This window comes from Miscanthus floridulus, chromosome 19 (assembly GCF_019320115.1).
Source record: "Miscanthus floridulus cultivar M001 chromosome 19, ASM1932011v1, whole genome shotgun sequence".
Taxonomy (NCBI): Eukaryota; Viridiplantae; Streptophyta; class Magnoliopsida; order Poales; family Poaceae; genus Miscanthus; species Miscanthus floridulus.
Window position 1 is genome coordinate 81,627,801 of NC_089598.1, and position 26,881 is coordinate 81,654,681.

Below are 26,881 nucleotides of genomic sequence, written 5' to 3' on the forward strand. Positions count from 1 at the left end.
TGTTGTATACTTCATAGTCAGCAGGAATAGCTGATTTTCTAACTCTTTGAGACCTTCTAGGGGATTCCATATTTGGCACATCTTTTATTTGAGGCTGTTGTTGCTCCTCCTCATGTGTGGCAATAGGTTCTATAGGATCCTGAAGAACAGGTTCCTCATCGTCATTCATTGTTGCCACAGGCGGAATAACAACAGGTGCTGGCACCACAGTATCTTACATTGTTGGTATAGCGACAGCAGGTAGTGAGAAAAATGGCTCATGAATCATCAGAGTGGGCGCATACACCCACCTCTCTTCAAGGTCAATTTCTCGAGCTACCATGCTCCCCCTCATTATTTCATCCTCTAGGAAGACAGCGTGTCTCGTTTCCACAAACTTTGTATGTCTGTCCGAACAGTAGAAACGAAAATCTTTTGACTTTTCTAGGTAGCCAATGAAATTACAACTTACTATTTTGGGATCTGGCTTCTCAATGTTTGGGTTAAATACTTTAGCCTCAGCAGGACTCCCCCCCACACGTAAGTGGTGGTTTAGTGAGGGTACTCTTCCTATCCACAACTCATACGGTCTTTTGGACATCGACTTACTTGGTACTCTATTGAGAATATGAATGGCGGTTTTTAACGCCTCTATCCACAGGCACAACGGTAAGGTGGAGTAACTTATCATACTACACATCATATCCATCAGGATACGATTGCGTCTTTCAGCTACTCCATTCTGCTGAGGTTCACCCGGTGTAGAATACTGGGCTACTATGACATTCTCCTGTAAGAACCTTGTAAAAGGTCCAGGAACTTGGCCATATGGGGTATGCCGACCGTAGTACTCCCTCCATGGTCGAACCTGACTATCTTAATCTTTAAATTGTGTTAGTTTTCAACTTCTGCCTTAAATATCTTAAATTTATCCAATGCTTATGTTTTTTCTTTGATTGGATAAATGTAGCCATAACAGGACTAATCATCTGTGAATGTTATGAACGAATCATAACCATCCACACTCTTTACAGGAAACGGACCACAGATGTCTGTGTGAATAATCTATAAAATTCCTGCGCTTTGTTTGGCATCTTTCTTAATTTTCTTTACATATTTTCCTTTTATGCATTCTCTGCATTGTTCTAAATCTGAGAGCTCTAATGGAGGAAGAATATCATTCTTAACTAGTCTTTCTATTCTCTCCCTCGAAATATGGCCTAAACGATAGTGCCATAATTTCGACAACACATCATGAGCTCTCTTTCGTTTTCTGTTTACATCCGCAGACGAGGATATATTCTCATTATCGCACGCAACGTTCCCATCATCGCATACAACATTCACATCATCACGTAGTGATAACAAATAAAGCTCATTTTGAAAGATAGCAAGACCAACACATGCATTATTAAATGTTATCTTACATTTGCCATTTTCAAAATGGTAATCATATCCATCATTGTCCAAGCATGAAACACTAATCAAGTTTCTCTATAGTGAGGGAATATAAAGTACATCTCTCAGTAAAAGTGTGAAACCATCAGCAAGCTCTAGAGAAAGATCGCCAACGGCTTCAACATCTGCTCGGACTCCATTTGCAACTTTAACGTGTGTTTCGCTTCTTTGCGTAGTCCTCGTCGAACAGAATCCCTGTAAAGAATTAGCAACATGAACAGTTGCACCTGAGTCAATCCACCAAGTAGATTTCGAATACTGTACATACAGGGATTCATTTATGAACGTAATAATGTTCTCACCTTTCTTTGCCATGATCATCTTTAAGTAATCGGGATAATCTTTCTTATAATGTCCCATCTTCTTGCAATAGAGATACTGGTCTTTCTCTACTATGAACTTGTTCTGCTGAGGCTGATGCAGCATGGGACCCTTTCCCTTTGACTTTGAGGAGGAGTTAGCATTATTATTATTTTTCTTGTTGTCTTTAAGATAATTGATAGTACCACCATTGGCAGTTTTCATTCTCTCCTCCTCTTGCACACACATAGCCATGAGCCTCTCAATGTCCCACTTCTCGGGCTGTATGTTGTAGTTGACAACAAAAGTGTCAAACTCTTTTGTTAAGGAAGCAAAAATCAGATGGATAAGGAACTCTTCCTTGAGAGCCAGATTCATTGGTTTTAGCTTGGATGTCAAATTGATCATCCTTAGTATGTGCCCTTTTATGCCACTATTACCAGAGTACCTCTCTATCACCAGCTGCTTTATCAGTTGGGTAGCATATGTCTTTGAAGAGCTAGTGAACTGACTCTTTATTCTATCAAGGTACTCGGTGACCGTGTCACACTCTAGGATTGAGCCCACAATTGTAGCATTAATCATGTTCTTTATCACAGCCAAACATTTCTTGTTGGCAGTGACCCACTTCCTATGGCCAAAGGTCATAGGACATCTTTTGGGATGCAAAATCTCTCTCTCTGGCTGCCAAAGCGGCATCAGCCTCGTTTGTCTCCCTCACCGGTGCCACAGGCTCTGTGGGACACGGTGAGATGACTATCCAGTCCACTTCAGCCAAGATGAAGGCTAGGTCAATCTTTTTCTTCCACTCCGTGTAGTTATCACCTTTGAGAGTGGGGATCTCCTTGATACAACCCGTTAAATTGTATCCGCCTGAAAACACAATTCATATTGAGTGAAAACATAAATAATAACAATAACAATTGCATGTCTTAGTTCCAATGTTGGTCAAAATTAAAACATACAATTGTCCTCTACACTAATTCTACATCACTGTTGGGCAGAAATAGAATTAATGCATGACAAAACGTTATCATAATATTGCCATTAATCAACGTTGGTCAGAATAATAACAATATTATAATAAGCTAACAAAATATCCATTTTTCAAAATTAAATTCTCCCGTTGGTTCGAATTTAATAATGAAAATAACAACTTTAAATACGCAGCGGAAAAATAATCTCAATTTTGTGAATTTTACCCACAGGATAAAAAAACTTTTTCTATTTCCTTTTGAGCCAATTTCTATTTTTCAATTTTCCTAGAAAAAGAAAAATATGAAATCGGGCTCTTGCTCTTCCTTTCTCGGCCCAAACCGGCCAAAACCGGCTTGGCCCACTGCTCTACGCGGCGCTCGGCCGCACCCAGGCCGCAACGTGGGCCTGGGCCGGCAAAGTGCCTCGGCCGCACGCGCCCGCCTAGGCCACGAGATGGCCCGATCGATCTCGGCCGCTCGTCTGCATCGGACGGCTACGCGCGTGCGTCGGTCGAACAAAACGGCGCCACATCTCCCTAACCCAAAAACCTTAGCCATTCTTTCTTTCTCCTTCCCTCTCTCACTCACTCAGCCGCGCGAACCCAATCGATGAGCAAACGACGACGAGAGCGAGCAGAGAGCCCCGGCGCCGTTGCCGGCCCCCTCGCCGGCATGCGCGCTCCCCAGCGGGTGAGCGCGCCGCCATCGAGCGGCCTGGCTATGGCGCCCCTTTGGCCAGAGCCCGATGAACAGCGCCCCCTAGCTCGACCTTCTTCTCCTCGTGCGCCGGCGAGGCAGCAACGCTGCGCAGCGGTGAGGTAGGCCTCCCCTTCCCCAACATCCCCCTCTGATTTTCTTTATCTATTTTGGATTTTCTTCTCGGATTTCATCCGATTGGGGATTAGGGTTAGGGTTAAATCAAGTTAGGGTTAGGGTTTTCTATTCTGTTCTTCTTCTTCCCGAATTGATTGTGGGTTTAGGGTTCGGTTTCGAGTAGACTTGAAACCGAGCCCTCCTACACTTCTTTCTTTTACCCAGTTAGGGTTAGGGTTAGGAAAACCCTCTTTCTTCTCAGATCCGAACTAGATCTGATCGGTTCTCTGCTTTCTTGTCTGTTTCCTCGTTCTAGATCTAAAAACCCTAGAAACCTTGACTCTGATACCATTGTTAAACCTATAGGATCACTAGGAGCATAGATCTAGCTGGGTACTTGCTGTTGAATAGAATCATGAATCCTAGAACATCTACTTAGTACAGTAACGGTAGGTAGAACGAGAGAAAGGGATGGGTAGAAGTTGGACGTGTCAAACCTGACGCCGTAGTGGAGGAAGATCCGCTCGTGTCCGCCATGGATTCGGTGTCTGCGCTAGGGCAGCGACGGTCGGTGAAGACTGCGTCGGTGATGCGCGGTGGCGACCGGCGGTGAAGGCAGTGGAGTCCGGTGATGCAGTCCGGTGGTGGCACGACTGGTGGCTTCCCGTCACTGGCTGTGCCCCTCTAGATCGGATTAGGGTTTAGGTGTCGGTGGAGAACTGTAGCTCAGGCAAACCTCGTGACTTGAGCCACCGGGCTCCACCTCTATTTATTGCGTAGTGTGACAGGGGTCCTCCAGCTATAGTGGGCTGGGCGCCCCCGATCAGGGCGCGGATCAAAGGCCCAACTGGGTCGTTGGGCCCAGTTTGGGATTGAGATCAATCTAACACGGCTAAGGCAACCCAGATGATTATTACTCCTGCCGATAAGAGTAAGAGGAGAAATTCATTTGCATAACGGAAAAGCATAGTTGAATTGATCATCTCAGTTCCGTTTTTCTTCAGTTATTAGTGTGATTTTTAGCTTGTACTAGTATATTTAAAATGAAAAGGGAGCACAAGGACACATGGTTATGGGCAAATTTCTAGAAATGAACGGTGATCTATGATTAGTGGTGCAAAGGAACAGTATAGAATCAAACCACTAGCGCCTTTCAACATCTAGTTGCTTTCTCCCATTTTCAGATGCCTTTGTTTTTAATTTGGTGAATAAAGTCTACTCGCTTTAGTCAATGAATTGGGAAACTTTGCTTGATGTACTATGTCGATCTTACTTTGGCCCTGAGCTTTTGAAACATGGGATGATGCCATGATGGATCTTTATTCCTTACTTCAGAGATGACTTTGAGAAAGTAAAAGGCTTCAAAGTCAATCAACCAATAAAAGGAAAAGAAAACAATGAACAATTGCTTTAACAGTAAATCTAATTTAGTAATATTAATATTTTTGAAGTTTTCATTTCACATTCTAATATTAATATTTTTGACAGGACATGCATCACAAGCTGCAAGGGTGAGGCCCTGTTTAGATCCCACCCAAAATCCAAAGTTTCCCAAGATTCCCCGTCACATCGAATTTTGCGGCACATGCATGGAGCATTAAATGTAGGTAAAAAGAATAACTAATTGCACAGTTTGTCCGTAATTGGCGAGACGAATCTTTTAAGCCTAAATAGTCCATAATTGGACAATTTTTGCCAAATAAAAACAAAAGTGCTACAGTGTCCATTTTCCAAACTGGAAGGGATCTAAACACCCCCTGAATACACTGGAAGTACAAGGCTACCGAGTGTGTACACTGGAGGAGCTCCAAGAAGCAACTGACAATTTCAGTTCCTCCAACCTAATCAAGGCTAGTCCTCTTGCACAGGTATGAAGTAATGGATTCCTTTAGCTTCGACTGCGGCATGGAAGGGCAATGAATATACAAATAAATGTTCCACTGTCCACATAAATGAAGTACTGCTTACTCTGCAGAATGTTTTACTGTATTTGAGTAGTGTGATCGACTGGTCATGTGAGTTTACATTTAAATTAAGTCATCTTCACCATTTTTTAAAAACAATGCTTAGTTCTGCTAGGATACTAGGCTACAAACTTCGCAAATGGTCCACTGCAGTAGGGACGCTCATGGCAGAGTACAACTGTATACTGCCAATTATTGTCCTATTGTGTTGCATTTTGGCTGCTTTAGACATTTGATAATCAAAGGCTTTGGGGAGGTTATTTAACAGTACCTTTCACTGATATATTATTCAAGCTTGTGTTTGGAGGTTTATCAACTTCTAATGAAACGGACAAAACATGTATCCAAATGGGAGCAAATTGAATTTGTTCTAATTGTGTTGCATTTTGGCTGCTTTAGACATTTGATAATCAAACAGACTGTTCGTTTCGGCTGGATTGGCTTATAAGCCATGACTGAAAGTACTGCTGGCTGGTTTGGTGTAAGAGGAAAATACTATTGACTGGCTGATACAGGCTGCCGAACAGGCTGAAAGTCTTTGGGGAGGTTATTTAACAGTACCTAATATATTATTCAAGCTTGTGTTTGGAGGTTTATCAACTTCTAATTAAACGGACAAAACATGTATCCAAATGGGAGCAAATTGAAATTTGTTCTAATAGTCACTACTGCCTCTGTCCCAAAATATAAGCGTCATGTTCGTTTGGGCTTGTTTGGCTTATAAGCCATGGCTGAAAATACTGTTGGCTGGATTGGTGTGAGAGAAAAATATTATTCGTTAGCTGATAAGCCATGACTTATAAGCTAAATACGATCAAGCAAACAGGCTGAAGGGATTCTGGCTATGTCCTGGACATGAGCATAGCTTAGGGGGTGTTTGGTTCGAGCTACTAAACTTTAGTAGCTACTAAGCGGTTTAGTCACTTTTAGTAACTCAGTAGAGAGGACTAAAGCCCTTTTAATAGCTTTTTGTCATAACGTTTGGTTAAAAAGTTACTAAAAGCTACTAAATTTAGTAGCTACTAGGCAAACCAAACAGACCCTTATTCTGGAACGGAGTTAGCAGTATTTATCAGTGTCTAAGGGCACGTCTAGTGGGTCTCTGGCCAGCTCTGGCTCCGGCTCTTCGTGCACCGTAGCAAGAAGCCAGAGTCGTTTGGAACCTCGTTAAACGGGGCCTAAGTGAACTTGAGGCTCAATTCACTTGCATATATTATTATGGTTAGACACATCTTACACATAGGGCCTCTTTGGCACGGCTTATGCCGGCTTCGGCTTCATCTATTTTGCGCAAATCGAGACACTGTAGCGTGAAGCTGTTTTGTAAGCCGGGGTTAAAATAAACTAGAAGCCGGGAAAAGCCAGTTTTTCTGGCTTCACCGGCTTTGGCTTCACCGGTGAAGCCGTTTTGGATGAGCCGTGTCAAAGAAGGCTATAGTATGTCCAGGCTTGCAGCCCTAGTGATCGATTGTTGTTTTGTACAATTTATTCTGGGTATTATGCATATTTTGATATTTTGCATCAATAATTAATGTTGTCATGTTGGCTATACCCTTCTGTCATATCCTATGTCATAAGTTGTACAGCTTTATGCTAGAAATATTGTGAAGACTAATTTCGGTTCTTTTATATGTGCCTCGCTTTTATAGCATTATAATGGTCAGCTTCAAGATGGTTCGCGAGTATTGGTTAGATGTTTGAGGCTGAAGCCGAAGTACTCCCCCCAGAGCCTTGTCCAATATATGGAGATTATTTCTAAACTTCGGCACCGTCATTTGGTCAGCATCATTGGTCATTGCATTGTCAGTGATCAGGAGAATCCTAATATTGCCAGCTCAGTATACCTCATTTCTGAATGTGTAACAAATGGATCTTTAAGAAGTCACCTTACTGGTATGGTACTTACAGTGAACGATGTCATGCATGTAGTTATATAACTGAATACCTGCATGACTCCCAACTTATGTTTTGACTGATTTTACAGAGTGGAGGAAACGTGAAATGCTGAAATGGCCACAACGGGTTTCTGCTGCCATTGGTGTTGCGAGAGGGGTTCAGTTTTTGCATAATGTGACTGCTCCAGGGATTGTACAGAATAATCTTAACATAGAAAATATCCTGCTTGACAAGACCCTCACATCGAAGATCAACAACTTCAGTCTTCCAATGATATCAACTAGCAAGAACGGCAAGGTGAGTTTAAATGATTGGTGAAGTTCCACATTTGCCTGCAGTAATTGTTCCTATCTTACAGATTTTCTCAGAGACCCCATTTGCTGTCCATGAAGATAATGATATTGGCAGGTAGGTTTTGTTAGAATTGATCTCATCCGTCTTGACCCAACGGTTGAGACGGACCCCTTGACCGCGTCCTGATCGGAGACGCCCAGCCATCTAGTGGCTGGTGGCCCCCCGTCGCACAGTGCCTATATAGAGGAGGTGGGGCAAACGGCTCGCGATACGAGGTTCACTACCGCCGTCACAACCCCACCGTCTAACCCTAGTCTGATCGAGAGGGAGGCACTGCCAGCGGCGGGAAGCGCCACTGCCTTTGCCACCACCAACCTCTTCACCGACACCCTTTCGTCACCTACACCGACCATCGCTGCGCGTGCGCAGAGCTTCACCGACGAACCAGCGATGGCAGGGAGCTCCTCCAACCTCTCCGACGGTCAGATGCTCCTACATCTCCCTCTCTCTGTCTCCTTCTCCCGAAGCAAGCTCTAGGTATATTTGATTCAATTGGCAATGATATCACCCTCTGATCTACACCTAGATGATCTAAAGACTCTAACAATGGTATCAGAGCGAGGTTTCCCTAGGCGTGGATCTTGTCAGGGGCAAGAAACCGATTAGAAAAGAAAAGATAGACTAGATCCATTCGGATCTAGACAGTGAAGGGGTCAGGCGAACCCTAACCCTACGAAGAAGCGCGTGGGGAAGAAGAACAGTCTCTAACCCTAACTAGGTGAAGACGGAAGGGGCTCGGCTTCAAGACCGCTTGATCCGAACCCTAAACCCGCGACCAGAACTCGGGGAAAGAAATAGAAAGAAAAAGAGAGAAGAAGGTGATTCAAATCGATTCGAAATTTCACCAAACCCTAACCCTAGAAGGGGAAGAAGAGGAACAAGACGGACAAAGGGGTCTCACCTGTCACCGCTGTCAGTAACACCACTGTGCCGTCGCGCGGGAAGAACCACCCAGGCCGCCGGCTGGCGAGTCCACGCCATCGCGCGGGGCTGCGCCTAGGGCTCAGGGTCATGGGCACCATCGCAAGGCCCCTCGACGGCGGCGTGCTCTGCCTCGGGCGAGCGTGCGCGCCGGCGAGGAGCTCCACAGCGGCGCTGCCACCGTTTTTTTCTCCAGCCGCCGTGGGTGGCCATCACTGCTCGCGGCGCCGCTGAGAGAGAGAAGGAAAAGAACAGAATCGTGACCTAGGGTTTGGAGGGGTGCGGCCGGGGTGGGGGTTTTAGCCTCCCGAAAATGGTGCTCGACCGTTAGATTCAGATTGACGGCGAGCGTTGCTCCGGGCCGAATAGAGCCCAGGCGGGCAAGAGGAATCCCGGCCCAGGCCCAAGTTGCGGCCTGGGCACGGGGGAGGCGCCGCGAGCGCTACGCGCTGTGCTGCTAGGCCGCGCGGCTTGAGCGTGGGCTGCTGAGCGCGGGGGGACTTGCTGGGCCGCGAGCGCGCGTAGTGGTTGGCCGCACGCCGCTGTTGCTTGTGGGCCGCGCGTTGCTGCTGCTTGTGGGCCACTCGCTCCGCGCGCACTGCTGCTGCTGGGCTCCGGGCTACACAGTGTTGGACCGGGCCAAAATGCACAGTTGTTCACAATTTAAAGTTTATTTTTCAGAAGCAGTTTTCTTTTATGTTTTGCTATGTTTTTATGTTTCATCTCTGTCAAAATTTGAACCAACGGAATAATTTTGACAGAGAGTAGAAAAGTACAGTAAAATACTTCTAAAAAGTAGATAAAGAAATTTTGTCAAGTTTCCGCTGCAAAGTTAATGATGATTGTCTTATTATTAAATTCGAACCAACGGAAGAATTTAATTTGAAGAGCAGTTATAGTTATTCAGTAAATGATGAAAAGTTGATCCTCCAGTTAAAATTGGAACCAACTAAAAAAATTAATTGGAGAAATAGTCGGTTGATAGTTAAAGTTAAATTATAGTATTGTTATTTTTGACCAACGTTGATGATAATAATATTATAATTTTATGAGTTTTATGATTAAAGTTTAAATCTCTGATGAATTTTGCATCAAAGTGACCAATTTTCAGAGAATAGATAAAGATCAAGGAATGCTCTTAAACTAGAGAAATGTATTTTCATATTTCCGCTGCAATGAAATTGATTGTCTTCTAATTAAATTCGAACCAACGGGAGAATTTAATTTTGAGGAGCAGTTCTATGTTTTCAAGATTATTGAATTTCTATACGTTAATTTCATTTCTGCTCAACGGTGATGTGGAATTAATGTAAAAGAATGATGTTTTATTCTATTTCTGCCCAACGGTGATATAGAATAGAACATAAAGATTTTAAAGTTTAATGAGCATTATTGTTGAATATTTTTTTCAGACAAAAGACTTCCATGCTTTCATTCTTGAAGGCAGTAAGAGAAATGAGCTGGGTACTTGTGACTCAGATGATGAAATGCCTAAGGGCAAGTTATGTATGAAAGAATGTCATTGCTTAAGGGACTGTGTTCTCTTTAAAGAATGGCTTAAAAAAAAGAATTCTAGGATATTGATCCAAGAAAAGAGATAGATCAATGAGAGTCTTCATTGAGAAATGTCTTTTGTACTCTCTGTGAAGAAGAATTTATTTTCAGTTTCACTTATGAGAGTTGTAAAAGTCATATACATGTTTAATTTGACTAACATTGGATTAAACATGTGTGTTAAAAGAATATTCGGATTTATTTCTGAATTTGATGATTGAACACGAGTCAATCCTGACAATTATGTCCGTTTAAGGGAATTATCTTGCATGGCGGGAAAAGTTTGTGATAGTACCCGCATGGCGGGAAAAGTTTGAGAAAATACCCGCATGGTAGGGTAAAGTTGGCATAGTACATATGTTAACCAATCCTGCATGACGAGAGAGTTTGGCATAGTACTTATCCCGCATGGCGGGAGAAGGATATGATGACTCATGTGCTCTAAGTGTATTCCGCACGTGGAGAGAAGTTTGGGGTAGCTCTTATGCTATCCTAGAATTGACCGTATACTCTGATTGTGTCATGGCCATTAAATACTCAATGAGTTTAAGAACAAAAGAAAGTTGCATGTGAACCAAAAGATAAGAATGATATGCAAGCATGACTTGTAGAAGTATTGAAAATAATAGACTATGTTGAGTTTTGAAGTGAAATGAGAAAAATGTACTCCCATATGAATTTTGTTTGCATGATGTAATCATGTGGATGAAGTAAGTAATCAAATTAAAGTTTCCTCATTCACAAGAGTTCAGAATGTTTCGAAATTGTGGTAGAAAAGTTCATACCACATTTTGAGGGAGAGAAATGTAAGATTAATTAAGAAAGGCAATTAAGAAAGATACTTCCCCATACTTTAGATAATGCAATGCATACTATGCGTTGAAGGTAAAAGTGATCTATAAAAGATGGATGTGATCGTTGAGGGAGTAAGACGATCATAATAACGATACCCCTAAAGTAAAGAAATAGCTAAATTCCTGGATCTTTTACAGTTCCGATAGGAAGATAGCATAGTCGGCTAGTATTTATACTGGACGAGTTCAGAGTTATCAAGGCGGTGCTAAACGCGCCATATGAGTTTTTAGTTGATTAAACCAAAAATAAGAAATTTGAAGATACACCATCTTTACAGAAGATGGAGTAATCTGGGGGAGCATGGTATGTAGATACCTAAAGCTTGAATAGAAGTGGGATTACATATCCACTACAGTGTTTTAGAGCTACAAATTTCTTAATACATGTTGATGTTGTATGACATATACAACACCTGATGTTAGCTCTTAAAGAAGATGAATAAGTAAACAAGGATCTAGTGATACAGGTGGCTATAGAACAATTGCCCTTTGGCAATGAAGAGCAACAATAGCCCCATATGAAAGAAGTGCCACGAGGCCCCAATAGGTCTCAAAGAATAAGAAAATCAGATATTTCTGGTGACTAAGAAGTAAAAGTTAAGAAAGAAATTCAAATAGAGAGTGATTCCACCTCATTGGAAAAAGCCATGAGAGGCGTTCACTCGTCTAAATGGAAAGAAGCAAAGGAAGATGAAATGAAATCAATAAATACCAACAATGTTTGAGACTTAGAAGAAATTGCTAATGGAGCCAAAACAGTAGGCTGTAATGGGTCTGCAAGACAAATGTGACTCCAAAGGAAATATGTGAAGCTATAAAGCGCCACTTGTGGCGAAATGATTTACACAAAGAGAAGAAATAGATTATAATGAGAATATAAGGATTCTTTTAGAATCATAATGGCGTTAGTGGCACATTACGATTTAGAGTTATATTAGAAGGATGTAAAGACACATTCCTCAACGGGGATTTGTGTGGAAAAGTTTACATGGCACAACTTAAAAAATTTTATCGTGGAAGGAAAAGAATATAAGGGATGTTGCCTGAAGAAATCCATTTATGGATTAAAGCAAGCTTCAAGACATTGGTACTTGAAGTTTAACAGTACAATAAGAAAGTTTGGATTTTAAAGAGAATGTAGAGGACAATTGCATTTATGCGAAGTTTAAACATGGGAAATTTATTTTCCTAATCCTGCATGTGGGTAGCACCTTACTCGCTAGTAGTTGTGTTAATCTACTGTTGGAGAAGAAACAGTTCTTGTCCTCAAGTTTCAATGAGAATGATCTTGGTAAAGCGTCATTCGTTCCAGAAATTGGAACTTACCGAGACAAAAGAAAAAGGGGTATTAAAACTATCTCAAGTGTATACTTAGAGAATATTCTAAAGAAATAAAGTATATATGTGAGTAAACTTGCGCCTGTTCCTATAGTAAAGGGTAATAGTTTTGGGAACTTCTAGTGTTCCAAGAACCAATGTGAGATCGATCAAAAGGACGTCCTATATGCTTCAGCTGTTGGAAGCTTAATGAATGCTTATAAGTAAGAACTTACCCTGACATAGTTCATGTATCTGGGATGTTTTGGCAGAAGTCCAGTCCAGATATAGATCACTGGAATGGAGTTGAGAATGTTTTGCAATTGTGTAAAGATTTATAGGCCTCATGATGAGTAAAAAGAATAAGTACTCTCAAATAATTGTGGGTACAAATGTTAAATTTTGGCGAGATGTTTAGTGAAACCCACATAGTAGCTAACACTCGCAGTTGGAGTTTTATTGTGGAAAAGCTCCAAAGAAACAGTTGTGGTGTCATCAATGATGCATACCTATAGTATAGCTTATCATGAGGCTTAAAGGACAGGCGAAATGGTTAAAAGAACTTACATCCGGAATTGATAATGGTATACAACAGCAATAACCATTTAAGTAGTTCGCTCCTATAACAACGGGTCAAGTGTGCTGCCAAACACATTGACGTTAAAGTTATCCGTTGTGAAGGAGAAAGTCCGGAATCATACTAAAAGTATTGAACATAAAAGTAACAAACAAGTGCTTGCGGATCCGCGTACAAAAGGCTTACTATCCAGTGTGTTTAGAGAACACACAGTCGACATGGGTTTATGGTATAGCCTATGATTTTTGGACAATAAAGGGCCCAAAGTTAAAGAATCTATTTCAGAACAGAGACGTGTATTGTAGCTGTTAAGTCTATCGGCGATTGACCGCGATGATGAAGCATGCTCTATGCACTAATCTGTGATGGAACAAATAAAAGTGAAAGGGATTAAAGTCAAAGTTTAAAGTTAAAGTATGAGTTGAGATCAAGGGGAAGAATGTTAGAATTGATCTCATCCGTCTTGACCCAACGGTCGAGACGGACCCCTGGACCGCGTCCTGATCGGGGACGCCCAGCCATCTAGTGGCTGGTGGGCCCCCGTCGCACAGTGCCTATATAGAGGAGGTGGGGCAAACGGCTCGCGATACGAGGTTCACTGCCACTGTCACAACCCCACCGTCTAACCCTAGTCCGATCGAGAGGGAGGCACTGCCAGCGGCGGGAAGCACCACTGTCTTTGCCACCACCAACCTCTTCACCGACACCCTTTCGTCACCTACATCGACCGTCGCTGCGTGTGCGCAGAGCTTCACCGACGAACCAGCGATGGCAGGGAGCTCCTCCAACCCCTCCGACGGTCAGATGCTCCTACATCTCCCTCTCTCTCTCTCTCCTTCTCCAGAAGCAAGCTCTAGGTATATTTGATTCAATTAGTAAAGATATCACCCTCTGATCTACACCTAGATGATCTAAAGACTCTAACAGGTTTTCCCTATTACCTTGTGGAAAGAAAGCGACATCTCCACGTAATAAACTAGAATCGTATCTAGTGATGATTTTTAGTGTATGAATGAACACAAGCGTAGTGATTGGTTGTTACTTGTTAGGTTACCAATCAGTTTTCAGAATGAATTAGTAACACAATTTTCTTGCATTGAATAAACCAACCTGATTCTCTCTGCTCTCTAGTGCTCACAATGCGGAACAAGGTGACAAGCAAGACATCTACCAGATTGGCCTAATTCTCCTGGAGGTGATCACAGGCAAACCAACAGGGTCCCAAACCCAACTAGAGGCCCTCAAAGCTCAGGTTAATCTCAAGCTCCATTTCCAGAGAACAACAATGAGTTTGTATTTCCCACCAACATTACTATAACTTTGTTTATTGTGACGATTTGCAGCTAAGCGAGGCCCTGACTGAAGACCCAGATAGGCTGAAAGACATGGCAGACCCGGCGATCCATGGTACTTTTGCAGTGGACTCCCTGAGCACAGTCGCCGAGATAGCCCTCAACTGCACGGCTGCTAACCCAAGCGACCGGCCTTCCATCGACGACGTACTCTGGAACCTGCAGTACTCCATGCAAGTGCAGGATGGCTGGGCGAGCAGCGAGAGCTTAGGCTTGAGCGTCAAATCACAGGCTTAGATAAAGGCGCAGTGATTTTGTTCCTACAAATGATAATTACGAAGCTCTATGCACCATCACTCTGCCTATGGTTTTCTGTTGCGGGAGAGGTCTTTGGTGTTCTCTACTGTATATATATGTGGACCTTTTTCAGGACTGTTTTTTATGGTACCTGTAAATCTCAGGCTCTATTAAGCATCGACGCCATGAGGTTAAGCGTTCGTCCACTCTCACCAGACATGTGCTGGCATTTATGCAGCACACAAGCAGTAGTTAAACTGGGAATTGTAGACTGAATTCTTTGAAACAGACCCCTCAGCTTTGAGTTTCAAGGTTAGCAAAAACTGAAAAAGATTTAACTGTAGGCGTTTGGCTCATTGGCTGCGCATCTCCAATCTTTTTGTATAGCTTGAGCATCATATATCTCAGGTATGTAGTGTCATTGCAGCCTAATTTTATTCAAAAAGAAGAATTGGAGACAAATATTGCATTGTAAGTTTAAGCTACGGTTCGATAACTGATAAACCAAGAGTAAGCTGGAACAAATCAACTACGAGTCAAGGAGGTTCAACTACACATTAGCATATCCTAGGCACGTCCAGAGTCCAGACCAATCTTTATTGTTATCATGCGAGCTCATCAATCGCTCAGGCGTTCACGGTTGGTGCGGCGACGGCAGCAGCAGGATCGGCTGAGCCTTCTTCCGCTTTGGCGGTGGTTGCAGCAGGATCGGCTGAGCCTCCGTCTTTGGTTCGCTGTAGAACAGCCATAGCTTCACGGACTTTGGCCCGGAGAACCTCCGGAGATGCAACAGCTGTAGGATCTCGACCTTGTCCATCTCGAGTAGCATCCCGGTCACTTTGCCAGCGTGATCATGCTCAAGCTGTTCAACCAGCGCGTACAACTTGTTGCCAAGAATCTGTACACGATGAAAAGAACAAAGGCCCATGTTAGCATGGATTTCATCAATGATGTACTTCTAGTGGCACTACAAAAATCTTAATCTGCCACGAGATATCAGCAATGCTATAAATTAGCTCATGGTCGACATGGCTAACTCGATCCAGAAACTTGTAATAATCCACTTGAAAGTTTGTGGATGTATTGAAAGATTTGAAGCACTTTAGGATTTGTGATGTGTTAAAAGACAGAACGGTGAGTTCCATTATTACCTGCTGTTGCTCTGCCGGGCCAGCGGATGCTACAGCGGTAGTTACGCTGCTGCCATCGTGTTGCTGCGACACCATGGCACTTGGGAAGCCCTGAGGCAGCATTGCAGGGTAAGCCCCGTGTCTGGCATTCGGCATGTACCTGATGCTGTGATTGGCATTTGCGTGGATCATCTGAGTAAGAGATTGAAAACACTATTAGCAGAAGAACATGGAATGCCACACGTGATTGGTAATAAAAAGAACGATGAATCCTATGATGATTTTAACGGACATACCGCCTGCTGCTGCCGATATGCACCAGGACCACCCATCCTCTGCCCAGGATACCTTGATCTCTGCATGTTGTGTGGCATCATAACTGGAGAGACAGGCCCCATTCCTGGAACGAAGTGTTGCGGAAACCCAAAGACTGCACCCTGAGGTGGGATCTGACCAGGCGTAGGGTGACCAAACTAAACCTGCTGAGGTCCGGCGTATGGAGAAGCTGCCATTGCCAGGTTACGTTGAGCAAAATGTGCCTAGCAAAAATGAGGTCAATCTCAACTTCCTGTTCATCGAACAAATTTTGTGCGCACGCAACAACAGTAAAACATTTGGAAAAACAAACCACAAGGTTACATACCATTAGCATGGCTCTTCTTTCCACCTTAGGTTGAGCTAAACCAACATAGAGCGGTTTCTTTCCAACAATCCTACCATTCATTCCATTTATCTGACATGTGGTTTACCATAATAGATCTTAGAAACATCAAACACTAAGTCTTACAACAAAAGTCAATTAGTATCAACTTACTGCATTATGGCCAGCTTCAGCGATAGCAAACGACACAAATCCTGAACCCTTGCTCCTTCCTTGAGCATCAACCATGACCTAAACAATTATCGATAGCTCTAACACTCAATACATTGTATACTAAAAGTAGAAGTAGAACTTTTTTTCTTCTTCAGAAAATGCCAACGATCAAAAGAACAAAATAGAAATTTAGCAATTGAAATATAACAATAGAAGTACCTTGCATGAAGTTATCTGACCAAATTCTTCAAATAAATTTTTTAATCCCTCTTCATTTATACTATCATCAATATTCTTCAAGTATAAATTTATACCATTAGGTTTGTCAACTTTCTTATCTCTGCCTTGTTCAAATTTTGTTTTCAGCTCGGCTTGTCTTTCTGCCTTTTTTTGAGCCCTTCCAACATATAAAGTCTTATCATTGATGGCCTTTCCGTTGGCCTTTTTAACTGCTTCTAGAGCAAATTCTGGTTTTTCAAAATTTACAAAACCAAAACATTTGGAGACACCATTAACATCCCTCGTGACCACAGCACTTGTAATTCCACCAAATTGACACTCAATTTTAAGGATAAAATGGGATGCAAAATCTTATGTGCGACCAGAGATTAGTCACACACATAAGCCGACAAATTATGAATAGTATCATCACAAGCGTTTATTACATCACGAATAAGACAGAGTCTTCACATAGATATAGCGGAAACATAAAGAAAAGATCTCTTGCGGAAGCTCCATATCACAGGGACATCGACTGGTTAACCACAAGTCTAGAAGTTCTCAGGAAAATCATCATACCCATGGCCATCTGTTACACATCCAGGATTTTTATCCAAATAATGAAAATAAACAAGCGTAAGTACATGTCGTACTCAACAAGTGTAACATGGGGTTCATGAGGCTCAAAAGGCTTGACACAGGTTTAACAACATTCAGATTTCAGTGTCACAATTTTAGCTTAAGAGTAGCATCAAGTTGTTTCAATTCCCAATGCAAAACACATGATCAATGTAAACATGAATAATGAATAGTATAAATAGATAATTCTTAGTATTCATCTATTCCATAAATGTTCCAAGGCCGCTCATGACCGTGACAACGGCGAATATACCAGTTTTACACTCTGCAGAGGTTGTACACTTTCACTGTGAGTCGTGATACCCATATGCCCGAATTAATTACTCCTAAAACACTTCCAAGGTGAGCAGGTAGGGGTCACTATGAAGCCTTTCAAAGGTTCGTCTAACAAGTTATGGCCATTAGATTCACTCGACAAATAGATGTAGAGCCCCCATCCTGATGGCACATTGACATGCAGCCTATACACATGGAGACAGAGGCCGCACTATACCTGATTTGGCAAGCCATTCTTACGCCAATAAAGATAACCACTAACAAGCTAGAAAAGGTTCTCATATTGAGCTAAAGCCAGAGTCATGTAGCCCTCACAGCTGTACTGTAAGTCCCGGATGATCACTTACATATAAGTCCTTAAGGAGAGGAATCTGAAGCATTTAGAAAATAGCTAAACACTTCAGCCCCTGTTTCCAAGTTGCTAAAAAGTCATATTTTAATGTTTATTACATATACCATTAGTCAAGTTACAAGATCATAGTTTAATTGAGCACTAGCAAAACTACCCAATGCATATCACGTTGGTGACAAGGTATAAGTTCAATTTTAGGGAATCCCTATCAAAGTGACACATGCAACATAAATTTAATGTATTAAAGTGAATAGGAAACAAGAATGATCACATGCTATACTTGCCTTGAGCCAAGTACTCCTGTTGATCCTGCTCGTCAAAGTAGTACCCTTGATCTCCCATGAATTGCTCACCGTCTATACTCGATAATCATAGCAACATACAAGCATCCAAGAGCAATCATACATAGTAAACAAAAGCTATAGATTAGAATAGTACACCAACAGCATAAAATCAAGATGGAAAGTTTGAAAAACAAATCTATGTCTCGCTACGGACACACAGACGCGAAGATCACAAAAATCAAAGCTAAAACGAAGAAGTTATGAATTAAACAAGTTTTCCTTTAGTAAAATAATAGATTAAATCTAACCTTAAATTTTTAAAGTTGAAAACCTACATAACAATAGTATGAACATGTAGATTACTTAATTATGAACCTAACACAACTTGAATGGATCAAATCAAAGTTAAAACGGAGATTTTATGGCTAAAACAAGTTGAGTGGCAAAACTGTAAATAGCTGAAAACATATTTTCAATCTAATCGAACCAAAGTACGCTTTCAGAAAAAGAAAACAGAATCTAGAAAGACGCTAGGGATGGCGCGTTCTATAATTAAAAACTCGTGGGATCTTTTTGCAAAACAGCCAGCCGAATCGATTCATTGGATATCGGCCGTTGGATCCCAATCTAAGGGGCCAAAACAGATCAAGCGAGGAAGGAGGATGACGGCCGACTAGAAAAGACGATCGCGGCTACGCCATTGCTGGTTCACCGGAGTTCTCGGTGTTCGGCCTACAGCGCACAGTTTGACTCATCGGTGACACTGGGAGAGAGCGGAGGAGATGGGGATCTCACCGGAGCCAAAAAGAACAAACGAGAGGCAACGACGGTTGCGCGGCGCTCGGCGAAACAACGGTGGCTTTCCAAGCTTGCGGCGATGCTAGGGCGAGGCGGCTGCAAGCTCTTTGGTGAGGCAAAAAGCTTGCTGCAAGGCGGGATAAGTGTGGCAGAACCTCCTAAGAAATCGGGCCCACGTGCACCTATCGTTGTCTTACCAGACATCAGATAGCGTTCACGAGTTCCCAACAACTCAACAGGTCTGTCGGGTGTCCTCGGGAAACCCGAATCATCCACGATTCTCTTTTCAAATAGGATCCTAATCACAGACATTGTAGATTACAATAGTTTATTCAAATATATACATCAGAGTAAAGATAGCGGAAGTCTTAAGATAACATAGTTTACAAACCAGTTGTTTTCAAACTTACAATACCATAAGTGTCATACAACCATAGTAGCGGGATAATATTATATTAACTTTATTCATCATACAAACTAGTGCCTTGTCCAAAGGCCATTCATCACTCCTCATCGTCATTGACTTCAAACACAGACATGCAGCAGGGACCAAAACAAGCCTGCGCATGCGACTCACCTGCAACAAGGGTTAACAAACCCTAAGTACAAAAGTACTCAACAAGACTAACCCGACGTAAAGGGGGTGAAGGACTTTAGGGATGCAGGTGTTAGGGCAAGGTAAGGATGTAGCAAGATTCAAAAGTTCTTTGCCAAAAGCTTACTATTCTTGATCCTATTTTCAAGTTTTTATCCCCTAAGTCTTCTTAGTTCATTATCTCAAACTAAGTGTTCATTTCCCATATTCCAATCCTTCTCATTCCATTCCTTTTTCTCATATTTTAGTAATTCACCAGTCCTGCATTGCTTCTGTAATGAATCGAGTCTCCATATCTGCGGAGCACCGGCAATTCAAATTGATTCAAGTCCTAGCTGGGGATTCCTTATCACACGACATATGTAGAACTTAATCTTGCATATATCAACCTCGCTACCAGATCCTCCTATACTAAGCCATCTCCATGCCACCCGAGAGCACAGCACACCTCAAATCCAGCCACATTCCAGCCACGAGGGTACATGCTACTCCTGCCATCTCTCCACTCCCAGTGCGTGGGCATTCGTCTTAGTATCGGATTAGCCGAAGTAGGCTTACCGGAGTATATGACCACTACTACAAAGTGTCTCGTTCAGAAGATCCACAATGAGTGGCCTTTAAGCGACATAGTCGGCAACATTACCCAACATTCAAGATAAGTCACCCGACTAGTCTCTAGTTCATACAACCTTCTTTCTTTCTTTGGCCAGTATGCCATCTTTGATTGTATCAAAACTTTTACTTTGAAAGCCTATCATAAAGCATACTAAGCATTCTATGCCTTTATAAATGAAAACATCTTCAATGATGGTAAACAATTAACAAGGTAGGCAATGCATCAAGTAGGTAACATTTGAATTAATCAACTTAATGCAATAAATAACATAGGTGATAAACTTTTCAAAGTAAACAAGGTAATGGTTTAATGCATAAACCGGGGCTTGCCTTCGTTGACGATCTCAGGTTCCGGATCAGTATCACAATTATCGAATCCCGTGACAACCGGGGATTCTTCCAGAACTTGCTCAACTAGAATCATTTCACTCTCAGGTTCTACACAAAATGATAACATATGCTTTAACATGATGATAATGTAAACATGATGCTTTCACGGTACATGAAATGTAAAAACACCCCGAATACGATTTTCCTCCACGGTACAGTTGCAAGCCAACAAAACCAACTTGCAATCCTACCGTCACGAACCTCACATGTGACTTGACCAAATGAATCTTGAAACCCTACTAGTCACAAAAACATGACCAAAACAAGATTCAACACTAATCAAACACTCAGGGTTTTCTTTTATTTCTTTTTGAATTAATTTGGAAATAAGCCCAAAAATGAACTTGTTCCAAATGACCTCAAAATTTTATGTAAGCTTCCTTATGTTAAATTAGTATACCAAAATAAATTTCATAATTTTGGAATTATACAGTGGCCTACAAAAATCATGGAAATTGTATTTATCAATTAATGGACTGAATATTTGAACATTAAAAATTTATTCAAATTTCAAGTTTCAAATTTTTGAACCATGCTAGAACATGTACAGAAGCTACACACAAATTTTCAGAATTTTAGAGCTATGATTATTTTCCTATAAATTTCCAAAGATTCAGCACTATTCAAAATCAGAAAATAACAAAACCTTACTGTTCTTCTCTTTCTCTCTCACTGACAACCCGACCCCACTCGTCAGTGTCACATAACAGGACATGGCGGCGCTGCCATCACTGACCGGCCCAAAATGCGTCGATGGCGACGCTCCGGCGAGGCAGACCGCACCTAAATGATCTACACCATCCTACGAATCCATCCCAGTCCTCAGAATGGCAGAAGGCGCACCGGAGGAAGCTCCACGCCGGCCATGGCGGCTCGGGCACGACGGCGCACGGTATAACTCTGGCAACGGTGCAGTAGAGTCAAAAGCGAAGTGAGCATCACGTTCAGTAGCTCACCACGATCATGCCGGTGTGCTTGGTGAAGACGGAGATGGTCTGGAGTAGCCTGGCCACGTCGAGTCGATGGTGGCGGAGCTCTGGCCGGTCTCGGGGAAGAAGACGTTGCGCTGGGCGATTCCGGCCAACCCAAGCAACGCGAGCAAGCCGAAGAGGAGCACAAGACCGAGGCGATCACGTTGGCATAGCTGGGCATGATGGACGTTGCTCGACAGTGGCTACGGCGAGCGGCGGAGCTGACTGGCGGTGGAGCAGAGCAGAGGGAAAAAACGGGGACGACGGCGGCGGCTGCTGCTATATATAGGCGGGAAGGGATTGCCCGGCGTCGACAGCGCACGAACGAACTCGCCACGGCATGGGCTGCGTGTCAACGCGCGAGGAAGCGGCGCAATTTGATCGGCGGTGACCACAGCGTGGCGCCGGCGGCAAGGAGAGAGGTGGCGTTCGGCTGATTTTCAATTTTTAAGTATTTACAGAATTGCCACTGCGTCAATTTTGCAAATTACTCACAAATTTTCTAAAGAAGTTGAAAATCTCCAAAAATGAAAGTTGCTCAACTTTTCAAACTCTACAACTTTGCTTCAAGGAACATTTTCAAATTCTGCATCCATTTTGAAATTTGAATTTGGGGTGCATTTGAGCATTTGAATCATTTCAAAATTACTACAAATTTTATATGTAAACTTGAAAAACTTTGAATACCAAAGTTGATCCTTATAAAATAATCTTCAACTTTTCTGTTTGCCTCAACCCCAAATTCCACATGGATTTTGAATTAGACAAAAGGGGCAAAAAGGACTTTTATGATTTGAATTTGAATTCAAATTTGATTTGTTTACCTTTTGCTTTAACTTTGATTTTTGACCAGTAACATGGCCCATTAGGGTTATTTGAGTCAATTGACACTTGGTCTCACATGATCACATGAAATTTGACCCTTGTGGTCATGATCTTTATTTAGGGTTTTGAACCACTTCACATAAAATAACAACATTACGAAATAAAGCTTATTTAGTGAATGCATTCAAAATTTTCTACTTTATGAATGCTTTACAATGCATATGATGACATGTCAAATTTTAGTGCTAGGTCAAAACACCAGAGGTGTTACAACCTTTCCCCCTTAAAGAAATCTCGTCCCGAGATTTAAAACTTAAGGCCAAGTAATGGAAAAGGAAATGTGTCAAGCTAACACATCATAACTTTATTCAAAAGGCTAGTGAGGGGGTTTTCCATTCGGTTGACAAACGAGATAAGTTACAATATAGACAAGGTATTGCAACTAGATAGAAGCAAAGAAGTCATGAAAGTTTTCTGCTAAGTAATCCTCAGACTCCCAAGTAGCTTCATCTTCAGTGTGTTGATTCCATTGTACTTTGTAGAACTTGATTGTACGTCTTCTAGTGACTCGATCTTTCTGATCTAAGACTCTAATGGGGTACTCAGCATAAGTCAAGTCAGGTTCTAGTTCTACATTACCAAAGTCGACCACTTGGTCAGGTACTTGAAGACACTTCTTTAACTGAGATACATGAAAGATATCATGCACCGCTGACATGTGAGCTGGTAGCTTGACACGATAGGTGACTGGTCCACATCGTTGTTGGATTTGAAAAGGACCTACATAGCGGGGCGCCAACTTTCCCTGAATCCCAAAATGATGATCTCCTTTCATCGGTGATACCTTGAGGTAGATAGAATCTCCCACATTGAATTCTAGCGGCCGTCTCCTCTTATCAGCATAGCTTTTCTGTCGGGATTGAGCTATCTTCATATTAGCTTGTATGAGTTTAACTTTCTCTTCAGCTTCCTTGACCACATCCGGTCCAAAGAACCAACATTCTCTAGCTTTTGACCAATTTAAAGGTGTTTGGCATCTACGGCCATACAGTGCTTCGAATGGTGCCATTTTAATGCTCTCTTGATGGCTATTGTTATATGAGAATTTAGCTAAGGGAAGGCATTCATCCCATTTAGTACCATAGGAAAGGACACATGCTCTTAACATATCTTCAAGAATTTGATTTACCCGTTTAGTCTGTCCATCTGTTTGCGGATGATATGTAGAACTATGAATAAGTTTAGTTCCCAAAGACTCATGTAGACTTTTCCAAAACTTGGATATGAACAATGACCCTCTGTCAGAGACAATGGTCTTGGGTGCCCCATGCAGACTGAAGATTCTATCAAGATAAAGCTTTGCATATTGTTTTGCTCGATATTTATCTCTGACCGGTAAGAAATGAGTTATCTTGGTTAGGCGATCAACAATAACCCATATTGAATTGTAGCCTACAGATGTCCTAGGCAATCCCACGATGAAGTCCATACAGATATCTTCCCACTTCCAAGATGGAACTTGCAATGAATGTAATGGACCTGCAGTCTTCATATGAACCGCTTTGACTCTCTGACAAATATCACACTCGGCCACATATTGAGCTATTTCTATTTTTATTTTGGTCCACCAATATCTCTTTCTCAGATCATGATACATTTTGTTGCTACCTGGATGAATGGAGTATCTTGTAGAATGAGCTTCATCAAGAATCTGCTTTCGCAGCTCTGGATTTTTGGGTACTACCAATCTATCCTTGAACCATACAACACCTGATTCATCAATCTTGAAACATGTTGGTTTTCCAGATCTGACTTTATCCTTGATATTGGCTATGCCCTTACTTTTTCATTGAGCATCAATGATCTGATCTTTGATAGTGGACTCAACTGCAATATTGGACAGGGAACCTTGTTCTATGATTTGTAAATTCAGATGCTCCATCTCTTGACATAATGTTCATTGCATAGGTTCTACAATCAGACAATGGCAATGACTCTTGCGACTCAGGGCATCAGCAACCACATTAGCCTTAACCGGATGATAATGCACTTCTAATTCATAATCTTTGATAAGTTCTAACCATCTTCTTTGCCTCATATTCAACTCTGACTGAGTGAAGATGTATTTCAAGCTTTTGTGATCCGTATAGATATGACAGATATTGCCCAATAAATAATGTCGCCAAATCTTAAGTGCATGAACAACAACGGCTAATTCAAGATCATGGGTAGGATAATGTTCTTCATGCTTCTTGAGTTGTCTAGAAGTGTATTATATGACTCTGCCTTCTTACATCAGAACACAACCAATACCAATTCTAGATGTATCACAATAGATATCAAATGGCCTCTCGATATCAGGTCGTGCTAATACTGGTGCAGTTGTTAGCAATTTCTTCAATGTCTGAAAGGCCTTCTCACATTCTGTTGACTATATAAACTTAGTTTGATTTTTCAGCAGTCCAGTAATTGGCTTCGCAATTCTGGAGAAGTTAGGGATGAACCGACGATAATACCCTACCAACCCTAGAAAACTACGAACTTGATGAATAGTTGTAGGTACTTTCCAGTTAAGGACTTCTTCTACCTTACTCGGATCAATAGCTATTCCACCAGTAGATAGCACATGACCCAGAAATTGTACTTCCTCCAACCAAAATGCACATTTACTGAATTTGGCATATAGTTGGTGATCTCTTAACCTTTGTAGAACAATACGGAGATGTTCCGCATGTTCCTCTTTGCTTTTAGAATAGATAAGAATGTCATCGATGAACTACATGACAAACTTATCCAACTCAAGCATGAAAATTGAGTTCATTAGGTACATGAAATGAGCCGGGGCATTGGTCAGCCCAAAAGACATGACTAGATACTCATATAGACCATATCGGGTAGTAAATGCTGTCTTCGGCACATCTTTTCGTCTGATATTAATCTGGTGATAGCCTAATCTCAAGTCTATCTTTGAGAACACCTTAGCTCCCGCAAGTTGGTCAAAAAGCAAATCAATTCGGGGTAAGGGGTATTTGTTCTTTATGGTGACTTCATTTAATGGCCGATAGTCAACACATAACCTTAAGGTTTGGTCCTTCTTCACGAAGATAGCAGGGCATCCCCAAGGTGATGAACTGGGTTGAATGAAACCCTTGTCTAACAACTCTTGTAGTTGCATTTTTAACTCTGCTAGTTCTTTGGGTGGCATCCTATATGCTCTTCTGGACACTGGTGCTGTTCCTGGTTTCAGATCAATTCTAAACTCTACATCTCGGTCTGGTGGCAAACTAGGCAGATTATCGGGAAAGACATCCGTAAACTCACATACCACTGAAATTTTCTCGGCTTCTTCAACAATAGTTGCACAGACTATTTCCACTGTACTCTTAGGGAAGGGAAGTTGGATGAGAAGTTGGGTTTTGCTGTCAGGTGCATTTACCCTTACGGTTCTACGCAGGACATCTATGATAGCCCCGTGTTGAGTTAACCAGTTCATACCAAGGATCACATCTATATCTTGATCCTTTAATATCAGCATATTGGTAGGGAACTCATAACCTCCCAAATCAATAGGTACATGCTGAACTACCTCCCTTGTATAGATTCGTCCCCCAGGCGACTGTATATGATATGGTTCTTTTGTTTCCCCAATAGCTATCCCATGCTTCACAACAAATGTACGATTAATGAATGTATATGATGCACCAGAATCAAATAAGGTAATTGCAGGATGCTTAGCAATGGGAAACATACCCATCATTACTGGTTCTCCTTCTAGAATAGATTCCACCTGAGTATAGAAGACCCTTCCAGTTTTCTTCTCAGCCTGACCCTTCTGACTATTCTGAGCATTGCCCTTGTACTGATTCTGAGCTTAAGTAACCAGGGCTTTGGGTGCATCAGGATTGTTCTTCCTAGGATACGGACATTCTCGGGAAAAGTGTCTGGGTTTACCACAATTATAGCATGGATAATTGTGATTCTGGGGAGTAGCATTGCGGTTTGCATTATTTGTATTATTTTGCTGCTGCGGTGCTTGATGAGGGTAAGGCATATTCGTTGTAGGGCGAATAAAGATTTGTTGCCTGCCTTGGCCTTGTTGTAGGTGGAATCGTGCACGGCCATGATTCTGAGGATGGTAGACTATCTTTTGACGCTTTCCACTTGACGATCCAAAAGCAGATATTTTCTTTTTCTTTGCCTCCTTGTGTTGGCGGTAATTCTCCTCTGAAGCGATAGCAATGTTGATTGTCTCATGATAAGTTGCGTTACCGCAAGTTGCCATCATGGTCTAAAGTTTAGTGTTCATGCCTCTAAGAAAATGATTCTTCTTCTTCCTGTCAGTATTCACATACTCAATAGCATACTGCGATAGGTGATTGAAGCGCCCAACATAATGCATCACCGGGTGCTCCCCTTGCTT

At 42.0% G+C, this 26,881-nt stretch overlaps 1 protein-coding gene and 1 pseudogene across 1 annotated transcript; one reads left to right on the plus strand and one right to left on the minus strand.

The window, feature by feature from the left end:
- Positions 1-7,233: 7,233 nt before the first annotated feature.
- On the plus strand, positions 7,234-14,553 carry LOC136526248 (probable LRR receptor-like serine/threonine-protein kinase At1g14390). Its single transcript, XM_066518982.1, has 5 exons — positions 7,234-7,384; positions 7,476-7,684; positions 7,746-7,795; positions 14,096-14,216; positions 14,308-14,553. The coding sequence occupies exons 1-5, from the start codon at positions 7,234-7,236 to the stop codon at positions 14,551-14,553; spliced, it is 777 nt and encodes a 258-aa protein (XP_066375079.1).
- Positions 14,554-15,179: 626 nt separating this feature from the next.
- Positions 15,180-26,881, minus strand: part of LOC136526249 (polyadenylate-binding protein 3-like) — a 30,421-nt pseudogene continuing 18,719 nt past the window's right edge.